This window comes from Rhipicephalus sanguineus, chromosome 6 (assembly GCF_013339695.2).
Source record: "Rhipicephalus sanguineus isolate Rsan-2018 chromosome 6, BIME_Rsan_1.4, whole genome shotgun sequence".
NCBI lineage: Eukaryota > Metazoa > Arthropoda > Arachnida > Ixodida > Ixodidae > Rhipicephalus > Rhipicephalus sanguineus.
Genome location: NC_051181.1, coordinates 81210710 through 81224365, shown reverse-complemented (window position 1 = coordinate 81224365; position 13656 = coordinate 81210710). Strand labels below are relative to the sequence as shown.

The following is a 13656-nucleotide window of genomic DNA, read 5'->3' as shown; positions in this document are numbered from 1 at the left end:
GCCGACCGTGTCTATCGAAAGTGTGTATTCGCTCATTTTTCTTCACGGCGTTTCTTTCGTACCCGGCGGCCCATTTCTCCCGCGATGATTTCAACTTTTCCGTCCCTGCAATGACGTCTTCGCACCAGCCCGCGCGAGAACGGAAAAAAATAATAAATAAATAAAAATGAGGGCGAAAGAATTATACTGCACGCCTTCTCCCTTCTCACAGATTCCGCACCGGTCCTTTTCAAATTTCACAACCGTGCCCTTCTGTCATTTTCTATCCTACGATTCAGTTCTACTTGCGTCTTTTCGTGACTCCGGGAAACTCAAAGACGGGGTAGTTGGAATGAATGCGCCTCGTATTTCCGAATAGAAAAAAATATAAGTGAATGAATAACAAGTCATGAAAGAAGTTCTTTTCATTGCTTTGACTAGCGCCCCGTGCCATTCCAAAGAGAACTCACAAATCGTTCCACCCGACGACTCGGACTGTGTGGACAGAGGCACGTATGTTTGCTACAGTGATTTCTTTCGAACTGTCTGTCTATCAAGCCTTTCAGCGCTTCCTTCCATGTCGCTTGCCCGCCACAGCCACCGCGTTTCCGACAGACATCTCTGCGAATAATATATATATATAAAAGCTACGACGAAGAGAGACGCCACGCACCTGTCTTAAAGGCGTGAAAGGAGTGTCCGGGCGGCAACCTCTGCGTCAGTAGCCGCAGTCTCGACGCTGGCAGGATGGCGTTGTTGTTGTTGATGCGGTCGATGGCGTAGCGCAGTGCCAACTCCTGCTCCCGGTCCTCGCGGTCGTCTTCCAATAGGGCACCTGAACGACAGAGCAGAGACGTGAGCTTGGAAAGAAACAAAGGTCGTGAATGCGCGGGCACTAGTATTAGTCGATATGCAAATAGACACAGGCATACAAAGGAAATAGAGAAAATCGGGCGGGAGAAACCTGACAGTTGTCACCGAGATCAGCATTACGCCCGTTGACTCTTTCGGAAGAAAGAAAGAAAGAAAGAAAGAAAGAAAGAAAGAAAGAAAGAAAGAAAGAAAGAAAGAAAGAAAGAAAGAAAGAAAGAAAGAAAGAAAGAAAGAAAGGAAGAAAGGAAGAAAGAAATGACTGGAAATTGACATGAAAAGTAAAGCAGGTACACGAAAAAAAAAACAAATTAAAAAAAATGTCTACGCAGGGGAGGCCAGCTCTGCAACGTGCCGGAAGGTCAGCAGGGCACTATCGGCCTGTTCGCTTCGACATGCAGACGCGCTGAAGAAGAGGCCTTCGTCGCGGTTTGTTGGGTTCAGTCCAGGTAGTCTATATTCCTGTAGTGGCGATGCAAGTGGCGTAAGGAAGGTGCGCGTCTCGCACTTGGATTTCGTCGTTGTAAACGCGGCCTCCGCGATTGGCACCGACAGCAGCCTACCGGAACCAATCGCGGATGCCACAATACGGAAACAAAGAAACGCCAAGCGAGCCAGAACAACCTATTGACAACCGTATAAATAACGGCGCTTGTTTATTTCTAAGGCACAGGGCATCTTCATTTCTTACTCAGTGAAAAAGCGAAAAAATAAAAGAAAAGTCACACTACGGGTGCTAAAACCACTGAACTGTTTCCTGGTGCGAACGCATTCACTGCAAGAAGTCTCGCTAGCTTTCCAGCGTTGCACCTGCTGTATGAAACGAAGTATAGGCAGTCCTTGCTGTTGCTGTTTTGCGAATTTTTTTCTTTCTTTTTTCCTCTATTTCCTTCGTTTTCTCTCTTTTCTTTGTTTTTGCGTATGTTTTTGTGTCTCTGTTTATTTATATTTCTTTCTTTCTCCCTCTCTCTCTCTCCATCGATTTCTTCCTCTTTCCTTCTATCTCTTTCTCTCGCTCTCTATTTCATTCTCTCATTCTTTCTCATTCTGGCGTTCGTTCTCTCAATTTCTCTCTTTCTATTTCTTTCTATGCTATGCTTTACTCTCTCCCTTCCTCCTTTCCCTCCTCCTCAAAGTCGCATCTGTCCTCCTCACCCACACTTCTCCTTCCCGTCACCCCCTTGCTACACTATACTATACAAGGCTACTATACTACGCTCTGCTAGCGTGCCTGGATAGCCGAGTAGTTAAGAGCGCTCGCCTTCGGATCGTGGGTACAAGGTTTCGAATCTCTCCACACGAAAAATTTTTTACCGGTAGAATTTCTCTCTTTCTGTATATTTATTTCTCTTTCTATCTCGCCTTCTCTCTTTCTCTCTCTCTCTGTACTCGTTGTATCGCCCATCAGATTTACTGCATCCCGCGCCAGAGAAATCGCCGCGCGTGTTTTAGGAGCGAAGCAGAACATGAAGAAGGCGACGACGATAAAGAGAAGTACGGAGTGAGCGCGTGGCGGTTCATGGCGATGATAGTTCTCTGCTCGCGACAGACAGATTACGGCCGTATTGAACAGCAGCTCTGCTGTTAAAGAAAGCGGCGTTCATATTACTCGACCTACTAACGGCTATGGAGCAGCGCAAATGGGTGCGCGATGTAATGCACTGAGCCAGGGCCCAGTGGAAGTGTGTGAGAGGCCGAAGAGGTATGCAACGCCAGAGGAGGCTCGACAAGCAGGAAATGAGGCTCTCGTCAGAATCTCAATTGATGGTGCAGTCTTTAATTCGTAGCCACTGAGGCTTTCGCCTTTCAATCGTCTTGACAGTAGTATAAGAGACCCTCGTAGTTTTGTTTCTTTTTTTCTCGTCATCAATTGTCACGCTCCGTTCATGTTGGCGATATCGACAGGGACCTATTTCTCCAACAGATCGTTCCTTTACTAAACCACCGAGAAAACTGTCGGGGTTTCTCCTTTCTCGACGTCACTGAGAAATTCGGATGACGGAAAGAATGAATGGTATAAAGGTTGATTGATCAAACTATTAAGATAGTATAGTTTAGTTGGAATTAGAGATAAAAGAGAACGGTAGACCCTGTCGGCGTTGGTCTGCTGGTTCGGGGGCATTCAGGAGGGACTCCCACGACTCTGGGGCGTTTGTGGTGTCTTCTTTGTAGTGCGTGCAAGTTCACCCTATATGTATGAGTGTATCGAGATCTGAGCAACGTCGGCACATCCAGGGAGCGGTGGAGGTTGCGGTATCCCAAGGGATCCCCGTCGACCTCCTTTAAAGCAGCGCAAACGGTCTTCGGAGTGGTCCCCTATTTTTGGGCACTATAAAGAGTTCACCCCCACCCTGTCGGCGTTTACTTCTACACGCAAAGGCGTCCACGCTGAAGCTATACGGATGTTTTGAAGGATTATCATTGTACTTTTCATGATCTTCCAAAGGGAGTCAACATTGTGGCATCCTAAAATCAAGTTGATGCAGAATTAACATGCGTTGTTGAACAAAAGCCGCCGGTGGTTCTCAGTGCTTAAGTATAAGCGACTGCTTTCGGCCGGTTCTCGTATTCAGTTTAACTAAAAACAAAACAATAGAAAACGTGATCAAAGAAAAGACAGGCCGTCTACCTGCTATGCAACAATGAAGGTATCTTTCATCGCTCTGTATTTTATATTTTTCTCGAGTGCTAAGTAGCTAATCTTGCAGAATGTGTGGTTTTACTTTTAGTATCAATATATATTAACGTGCTCGTTTGCAAAGGCTGACTTGCGAGTGAGCAGTCCATGGCATTCATGCAGAGCATGCCTAAATTGCAAGGAGTCAGCTCTTGCGCAGAAGCTCTCGACGATGATTGTGAATGTGGTATAAGTCAATTATTGATTCAAGATATCTCATTCAGCATAAACATTTATTAAGTCGAGTGGAAGGGCAGCACGATTAGAGTGCCATCTGGTTTTCTTCGTTGGCGGAATGGGACCTACGAGTCACCCTACGAAAATAGCCGAACGCTTCTCGAGAAATTAATTTGCTTTATCTACCTACACACACTTTGGCCTGGTTAGGTTTATATCCGGCCTGAATCAGACTACTGGTGGTCCCAAAATCTTGGTGACCCTAAACGGAGTTGAATTCAGGAGAGCCCTAAACATAAAAACCAACCTAAAAAAATTTCTGGGCAGCTCCAATTTAAGTGAATGCTGGGGAAGTGCAATGCACGCCCTGTCCCCGTGTTCCTCTTGTATTTATATTTGCTCGCTTAGACCTGACGGCGGGATCCGCTCTCACCGGCAATGGCATTCTCGGGCAAGCGCACGCTGTCGTTCTCGGCGAGCCTCCTCAGCGGCGTGCATGGCGGGAAAGACCCTCCGCCAGCCGGCGCCTTCCTATTGGCTACTGCGCGGAAGCACCTCCAGCGGCGAAACCCTTACAAACTTTCCGGATGGATAGATAGATGCTATGAGCGTCCCCTTTATAACGGGGCGGTGACAAGTGTGCCACCAGGCTCGACAAAAAAAAAAAAGAACCTTTTACTCGTCTTTTTCTTAATGTTGGCATCTTCACTTCAATTAAATCTATCTTACTCCGAAAAAAAAAACTTAAGTTTTCAGCTCCGTTCTCTGCCCTTTACGGCGGAATGTCCTTATTTTTTTTCCGATATTTATTTTTGTCCTTTGTCTCTAATTTTCTGCCACCAATACTTAACCGTCTCTTACTTATTTCAATCGCGGGTGTGTTCAGCTTTCCATTGTCTCTAAACCCCAAGGCGTCATGTAGGCTCGTGCCCAAACGTACACCTGGTTGGATATCTCCACATTCAATTGGGATGATGGCGCCCTCTCTCGACCTAGCGGCGAAGCTCGGCGGCTGTTACGCTTGCAACTGCGTGACCACAAATGGACTCCGTTCGTCGTCGGTCTATAATTGCACTGCATTTAAAACACAGCTTCGAAGATAAAACATTACTTACATTACATTTCCTACAAGAGTTTGGACCCGGCCCACCCGCGTAGCCGAGGTTTGAACACTGGACTCAAAGAATTGGGCTAATTTTGTTTTGCTCACTTTGGTACAATAATTATCGGATAAAGTTATGTCGCTTTTAGTGCGGCAGGCAGGTTCGGCAGGGCTGCTGTACAGTTTTCTATTACCTATTTATAATGAGTGCCTTCCTTCCTCAATTCTTTCATATTCTTTTTTTTACTGCCCTCGTCGTTACTGAACAGCACTACGTCCTTGCAACCGACGTTGTGTTCAGCGCTGCGGTATCCAAAGCTTTTTTTTTTTAAAGCATAATGGTGGTTAAGAGCCTGTAGCCATGTTCGTCCATTACTGACGTAGGGATTCTTCAGTCGAAGACGTTCACCTGAAGGAGGTTACTTCCTATACACGTCCTACGGTGATTGCCGATCGCTGCGTAAACGAGCTCCGACAATGGCGTAGCAAGGAGAGGAGGGCGGGGGGTGTTCACCTCCCCCGAAAATTTTCAATTTTGCTTGTAGATGTACGCACGCACGAGCATTAAAGTATGGTTTCCTTTCCCTCCCTCCCCCCCACCGCTTCGAACAGATGTTTATAGCTACGCCACTGAAAGCCGAGGCATAGATATCCACCTGTGCCTGATATAAAATTAAGTGGGGCATCAGCGCGACCTTGTTATGCTAGTTCCGTAAAAATGCGCAGTGTTACAGTGAGTTTGTGTGGATTTATTAAGGGTAGTCACCAACATTAACAGAACGTAACAATGTGCAACAGAATGGCTTAGCATGAATAACGCGGCCAACCGTGCATGGTGGCTGGAAGATTTCTTAAATGTAGAGAGGTTTTGCAATAAACAGCCTTGCTCTTTTATCTTTTGTTGCGCTCTTTAGCTGCTTGTAATTTGGACTGTACTCTAGGTACACTAATCTAAAAATTGTGCTAATTAAGAAAGCTTTCGCTTCAAAAATTTTGTGTAATGCCGACGCTTTATCGATGTCCAGAGATCTTAGCCAAAAAATACGAGTAGGCGTCCAAGTACCCCACTTTTACAATGCATCGAAGATCACCGTCTCGGAGATGCCCAAGAAGCGCTCGTAAAATCGTCCTGCTTCGTCTTCATGGTTAGCGCAAGAAGTTCTAAACTGGTTAACACACCTGCATTTGCTTTCTCTCCTGTTCATTCTCTACACAATGTAGCAAACGTCGAGGAGTTAGTAGTGCATCTACTTTAGGAAACTGATGTGGAGTGCACCATCTGCACACCAACTTATACCAGTTTATGACACTACAACTGCGTGGCGAGAGGAAGGTAAATTCGTACAGCGGGCACAAAAAGCAGCTACCCTACACGAAGCCGCAAAACTATACTCGACACCGGCTGGAAAGAAGTGTATGTTAGGGCGAAGGCTGCAGCGGTGTTCCACTTATGTCGGCACCAAATTACTGCGTTAAGTCTGAACAGCAACTATCGTGATGCGGTTGCAATTTCCTGAAGGCAACCGGAGACTTCCCGCTTGCATTGTTTGCGAGAAAGTCGTGAGGAAGGGCCGCAAAAAGAATATCAACTTTATGGGCATCGCGGAGCGTGTGTGCTGCTTGGCGAACGATGCGTCCTAATTATGTGCTGGCCCCACATGCTCAGAGTGCGGGTGGGGTGGTCCCACAGCTGCGGAGAGATCGTAAAACGCGTCGCTGGTTTTTTGCACTACGTGTTGATGCATTAACGACATGCGCGAAAGCAACCATATATATATATATATATATATATATATATATATATATATATATATATATATATATATATATATATATATATATATATATATATATATATATATATATATATATATATATATATATATATATATATATATATATATAGTGTGCTTAGTGCGCTTATGAAAGGAGCTTCTCGCACGCTCTATAACGAGATTGCCGTTCCGACAGGCCTAATAACTTTCGCAAGACCTAGACGTACGCAGGACTTTTCTAATAACCAAAAAACAAACAAAAAAAACAACAGAAGTAGTAGAAATAGCTTTCTTCAGCGCAAAGTGGATTTGCGAAATTAGCCATATCCAGTCTTGTGTCACGATCGTTTACTTACGTTGTATGCATTACCTACAAAACAGCGCCTTCACGCGTGTTGTAAGGGTGCTCTAAATATTACTGCACGCATAAATTTATCATATTTAAATCTGCTAATAATTATCGCAACCACAGTTTCGAGTAGATTACGTAGTTTGGCAAGTTTATAGTAGTTGCGAGAAGTTAGAGTGAATATTTTACAGCGCACAGCGGCAAAGTCAATATAATGTGGCCTTGCAGTTTGTTGAGATTTTCAACATCTATAGAAGGGGATTAGGAAATCCCTGTTACAAAGCTGGCAATTTCGTAGGCAAGAAAAGAATGCAATGCGCCTGCGACCGAATGCTTCTTGCTCAATGCATCTTGCGTATTGCTAGGCTGTTTGGTTGCGCTGTATCCAAAGCTCTCTATTACTTTAGTTTGTGCTACGTATTTTCAGAATGTCACCCAGAGGACGTCTGCACTTTGCCAAGCAAGCATGATGTAATTCCATTATTCGCGTGGAACACATTGCCAATAAGAGCAAAGCGAATAACGGGGAGCAGAAAAATGTATGGACAGAGAGTGTTCACCTTTACCACTCAAATCCTAAAACAAATATCAAACAGAACACCTGCGAAGTCGGCGATTGCAATGGTTCATCTGAGACCACACGAAAGCTAAAGGAGCCAGTCTTCTGTGAACGGTGGCAGAGGGTTCTGGCTTGTCGAAATTCGGCGTTTAAGGGCTTTCGGAAACCACGTATTTTCACCGCCTGCATATAGAGGCACCCAACTGCGCAAAAGCATTGCAGCTTGGGCGCTGTCCAAATGTCGCCGCAGAGAAAATACATTTATTCTTTCTTTTGTTTTTGTTCTGTGGCTCTCGTGTGAAGGAATGTGTGCGTAACTTCAGCTCCTACTATTTCTCACTGCCGTGTTCTTGTCCTTTTTTTTCGCTTCAAGGCTCATTGGACTTAAAACGCAAGACCAGGCGTCCCCTTTCGCGGGACATTCACCTGCACTCGAACAAGTCGTGACGGGGCGCTGAGAACTATGTAACCTCACTAGGCGTGTTTATGTAAAATATAGAATGTCGACTAATTATCCCAAATAAATACTAAAGGGGAAAGCACACTGACATACAGCCACCCCAAGAATTCAGAGACGTTGCTTGGAAGTGAACCAAAGCGGAATGGTCAGCTTTTAAGGTTACCAGGCATATTCTAACGAGGGTTATGGGAACTGGCAAGAATGCTCCGAAGATGATTATGCCTAAGATGTGCGCAGGGAAGCAAGGAGTCTGTTCACACGGTGCGAAACCCAAGTTGACGGCGTTGCCGCTATCGCGAACGTAGCGTTTTGATAAGTTCACATTAGCATAAAAAATGGACAAAGACGCAAGCTTCATTTTGAGACGCACACACGCGCACGCATGCACGCCCACACACAGACGCAGACACAGGCTTGAGCACAAATGAGGGGGGGGGGCCCTCCCCCCTCGTATTCATCTAAGGAGGGTGCCAAGTCCGCCCCATATTTTACGCTGTCGGACATGCCGCGTCATTGCCTAATGTCCAGGATTATGGTCATGCAAATTTTCCACAATAATGGCAGCCGAAAAGGTCTGATGTTGTATTCCAAGAACAGCTAGCATCCCACCTCTATCCGCTCCTCCCCCCTCCCCCCCCCCTTCCTTTCGGAAGGCCGCAGACCAAAGGGAGGCCGTTGTGAGCAACACGCCATTGCTTTATTTGCACAGCAAGGTTTGTTGAAGGGCCAGTTGGTACACGTGAAATAAAAGGAAAAACAGTGGGAAGACTGCGCACAATAGAAGGAGCACACAACGCGAGCGCTGCTTATTTTCATTTTAATGTTAAATAGCTCGTTTCACAGAAATTCCAGTGTCGGTGTCGGGGTCGGCGGCGGCGTCTTTGGTTGTGAGCGAAAAATCAGCGTTGTCCGTAAGCGAAAATTCGAGGTGATGCAAATAAAGAAATAATAAAAAACTTCGATTCAAGTGGGGACCGGCGATTCGAACCTGCGAGCTCTCACTCCGTGGCGCAATGCGTTTAGCCGCTCGGCCACCACGCATACACCATCTAGCATGCTAACGGTGAGCTATTTATGCACGCCATTTAGCGTTGGTGCTACGCACATCTCGGAAGTTCTTCAGCGGCTTGACCACCATCCGCGAGATGGCGCAAAGGGCCCACGGGTGCGCTTCGACCGTCCCGCTGTGTTTCGTAGCGCCGCATGCATGAATATTGAAGACGGAGGGCGTCCGCACTTTGGCAATCTTTGCGGCACGGTTTAGGTCTCCACCGGGATGCGATGCTAGGCTAGCGATTGGGAAGGCGATACGAACACGGTCCGATTACGCCATTGCGTTCTACTCTTGTAAGCGAAGCTCAAGCGTCCCTAAGTTTTTTGTTATTTTTTCTGCAACAACTGAGAAGCTTTTTTTCGGGCTGTTGCAGTTGGGGAGGGGGGGTGGCGTTGCGGCGAGACTGTAGTCCCAAACCGCCCCCCTGCGCGTGCCTATGCACACACACACACACACACACACACACACACACACACACACACACACACACACACACACACACACACACACACACACACACACACACACACACACACACACACACACACACACACACACCATTGTAGTGCACCATAGTGCGAACTCTACTGTGGTCGTTTGCACTTGTTACCTGGGGCCGAATTCAGAAAACTTCTTTCTCGTGAAGTGTTTTCTTGCCAGTGGTCGCGTGCCTTCTGTGATAACATGTACATATTCAGGATTGCTTGAAACGTTTTCTCGCCAACGTTTTTATAATAAAATGTTTGTGTGAATACGACCCCTGATCAGTTAATAACGTTTTTTCGATTGTCGCCGACATATACGAGCAATCCTTCAATCACAAACGTCGGACTACGAGAATATTTGTACGAAAAAGGCCATTACGTTCAACAAATCGAGCCCGACAGCTGATTTTGCACACGAGAAAACGTTCCCTATATTGCACCAGGGAAAGTGTTCACAGGAATGCCTCGCGAAGACATTCAGATACGAGACACTGTGCGCCGTTTCTTCGTTCTTTTTTTGTACTGCCTTCTCAACGACGAAGGTTTCTTGCACCGGGAGGTTTTTTTACCTGGCTTGGTTTGAGTGACAGTAATAATATGTGTCTGCCGTGACTGATAAAGAAACATGACTGTGGTTTTGCGAGCCTCCGCAGCTGTAGTATTAGCGTCCGGTCTCATTTTGTATTGAAATTGATGCGCCGACGCCTTCACACATGAAATCTAACTCTGTGGGGCAAGCCGAAAGCAGGAACGCAGAAATACATTCCTAATATGACAGATTTCTGTTTTTCTTTTAGTTAGGGACATGGATTTTGGTCTCCAGACTTTGTCTTGTCTCGTATCTTTCGATGCGGAACCTTCAGTACAACGCCTTGTCTAAATAAATCGCATGTTCTAGCGCATGCAATTTTTAAGTTATTTATTGCGATGCATGTATATGTTAACGGCGAAATATTTCTTTGAATAAAAAGAATCCCGTGGGTCTGTTACACTATCGCTAAGACGACTGGAAGGCGAAAGCCTGAGTGCCGATGCATTAAAGGCTGAAACAACCCGTCAAAATCCGACGAGGTACTTGGCTCGTCCGGCCTCATTTCGTGCTTGGCATCGCAAGCTCACGCAAACATCGCCTTTTTTCTTTATTCACGCGAACGTAGCAAATATGAACTGAACAAAGAGCTCGCCAGCCTTGAGTCAAGCCGCTTTATTTTTTATACACACGTACGCCGCAAAGGCGATGTGAACGAGCAGTCCGTGCGGTCACGGGACATTACTTGCTTTATTATTTCGATAGCAAGTATATCGACACACGCGGCAGGTTTTTGCCGTCGCCGTCGGACTCATGCTCCGCATATATATATATATATATATATATATATATATATATATATATATATATATATATATATATATATATATATATATATATATATATATATATATATATATATATATATATATATATATATATATATATATATATATATATATATATATATATATATAAAGAAGAGAGCGAGGAGAGCGATATTTCAGACGAAATAGCTTCCGAAGCGCGCGACCGGGGTTTCGGACATGCGAACCCTCTCTACGCAATGCGGCGCGCCACGTTAGACAGCTCCACCACGCAGCATATGACCTCCGGCATTTCAGCGGCGATCTAGTTATACCCACCATTTACTGCTGGAAGTACGCAGAGCTCGGAGGTGCTTCAGCGCGGCACAGGCTTTTCAGTATCACCCGCGAGGTGGCGCGAAGGGCATGCGTTAAAGCCGTCGCCCCACTTGTGTTGCACCGGAGTTGGGATCCGCGCCTACGACCTTTATTTTGACCTACAGGGCGTGGTCGCCCGTGCTCGCGCGCTTATCTCGTGTGGGGAGAGGTTCTTACGTGTTGTGCTTTCACCGCAAAGTTTGCGTTGAAGCTATAGACTACACTAAGGTCATCTCGCTTGCTGCAGCGGCCGCGTTTGCGAAAGGAGTGAGCTGCTAGCTAGAAGAGCCATAGTAGGGGCTAGTTGGTTGTGCGTAGTCGACATTCGGTGAGCGCTGCTCAAACACAAAGAAGTAACAACCGTAACAGCTGTTTCTTCCTGCTGAGCGTTCTTTTCGTACGTCCTTCTTCGTGTTTGAGCAGCGCGCTTCAACTGTCCAGCTGTGACAGTTGTTAGTTCCAGCTCGTCCTGTGTTTGTTCTTTTCATGCATCCCTTTTGCTGAAGCAGCTTGCTGCAAGTTTCGTTCAACTTATCGCTTGCAAAAGAAAGACGGCCATATTCTTTCCGCACTTTTTAACAGCATTCATTGTTTCACCCTTGCGGCGAAACTGTGACTTTTTTGTCCCGCGCCAAAAACGCCGGCGTTTCGCTCAAGTGCACGCTCGCACGAGACCTATCAGGCATTTTCCTTAATAACAGATGGGTGTCCTTTTTCTGGTTGCACACGGTTCTGCGTTGTCACTATTATCACTCCGAACAACAGTCTAGCATAAACTGACCACAATTTTGCCGCGTGACAAACAGGCCCTTCAACATTCACGCGACATTATCAATGATGTTAACAACATCCCATAAAACTAGGCAAACATAGAAAATTGAAAGTCGGGCCAGTGGTATATTGTTGGTCTTGGGCTAGTTGGAAGGCAAAGAAGTATCGTAAGTAAACATAATATACCGAATATATCCCGGCGATGCAACGGTACACTGCTCACAGCTGCGAACACCAAGCATATATCACCTAAAACAAGGACTTTTCCAATCTTGTTCATGATCTTGCGGCCCTGACCAAATAAACCGTGCCACTCCCTATTTTGCCCCGGGACGTGAAAAAAACACTAGGGGAAAAATAATAATAATGCCATGAACGTAGCGTCGTTAATGCACATTAGGCGGGGAATTCAACACAACCGCGTGTTTTCAATGGCCCATGAACAGACACAGTGCGCTGCAAACAACTCGGCTCCTTTCAACGGTTAAGTATACTGACACAGCAGATACATAACTCGGTAAACTCCCTCGTTAGTCGACGAACTAACCCTCGTATTTTAGAACGTCCTTTCACTCAACGCTTCACCTTGACTTGAGAAAGTCGATGGGAGCGCCGTCTCCAGGTAGAACAAGTCACTGCGTATCGCCGATAATCTGCAGCAGTTCTTGAGAAGCGCGGCGTCATTTTCGGTCGAGTAGCGGCACTGTGCTCAACACGGTCAAGTGAAGGACGAACTTAGAGTCGAGGCTTGATTGTGAATATGGGGGCAAGACTCGGACCGAGATCGGAGTTCCGTTTTAAGTGAAGTAGGCTTAGGAACGATCTTGTACATATAAATCCCGAGTGGGAAAGTCCTGCCTAGTGAAGTTTCGATGAATCTCAGTAAGTTTGAGCGACAATATATATATATATATATATATATATATATATATATATATATATATATATATATATTTGTAAGCGGGTCCACTTCTTTTGCTAACCCATGAAGAGTGCGTGCGTCTACTTGGCGCGTTCTAATGTCGCGTGCATCCGTCACTTTGGGCAACCACACACCTTGTTTCGACATTAACCTCTAGCGAAAAACTTTTACGCCGGTGTCACGACACTTTTTCTTCAATTTATAATTAATTACGTAGAGTTACAGTTACCGTGCAATGTAGTCATCACTTTTAAATATGATAAAAGTGGTAACCACCGTCAGAAAGTAAGGCTACGAAGAATCATCACTTTACTTTAGAGCAATCCCTACAAAAACGGACGCATGGGTAATTAATCAACGTTCTTCTTGACAACTACAAAAAGATAACACGCTGCCGATCAAAACGTTCCCGAACAGGCCCACTTATCCATTCTAATGAACTTTCTGACAGGGCTTACACACTTTGTCAGCGGTGCAGAGCAGTTTCTCATGGCGCTGGTGGCTCTTTTTTACGCGCTGTTCCTTCTTTTCTACGTTGCTAACGTAAACGAAACCGAGGGAACAGAGGGCGTGGGAAGAGGGTTAAAAGTCTTTCCTGGCGCCTTCATAAAACGATCGACCTTAATTTTCCAAGCTTCGCTGTGCGCAAAGAGAAGTCGAAGGGCTGACATGATTTGCTCTTTCCTCTACCTTATCCCTCTAACCGTTATTTTTTATAATTCTTTTTCGTAAATTTCAGAGTAGGAGATGTATATAAACGCGC

General features: G+C 45.6%; 1 protein-coding gene across 1 annotated transcript in view; it reads right to left on the bottom strand.

Moving 5' to 3' along the window:
• The window catches only part of LOC125758861 (uncharacterized), a 173424-nt gene that overhangs the window by 42725 nt on the left and 117043 nt on the right, over window positions 1–13656 (bottom strand). Inside the window, exon 2 of the mRNA XM_049416546.1 lies at window positions 653–814. Within this exon, the coding sequence (XP_049272503.1) occupies window positions 653–814 (162 nt within the window). The remainder of the gene's footprint in view (window positions 1–652; window positions 815–13656) is intronic.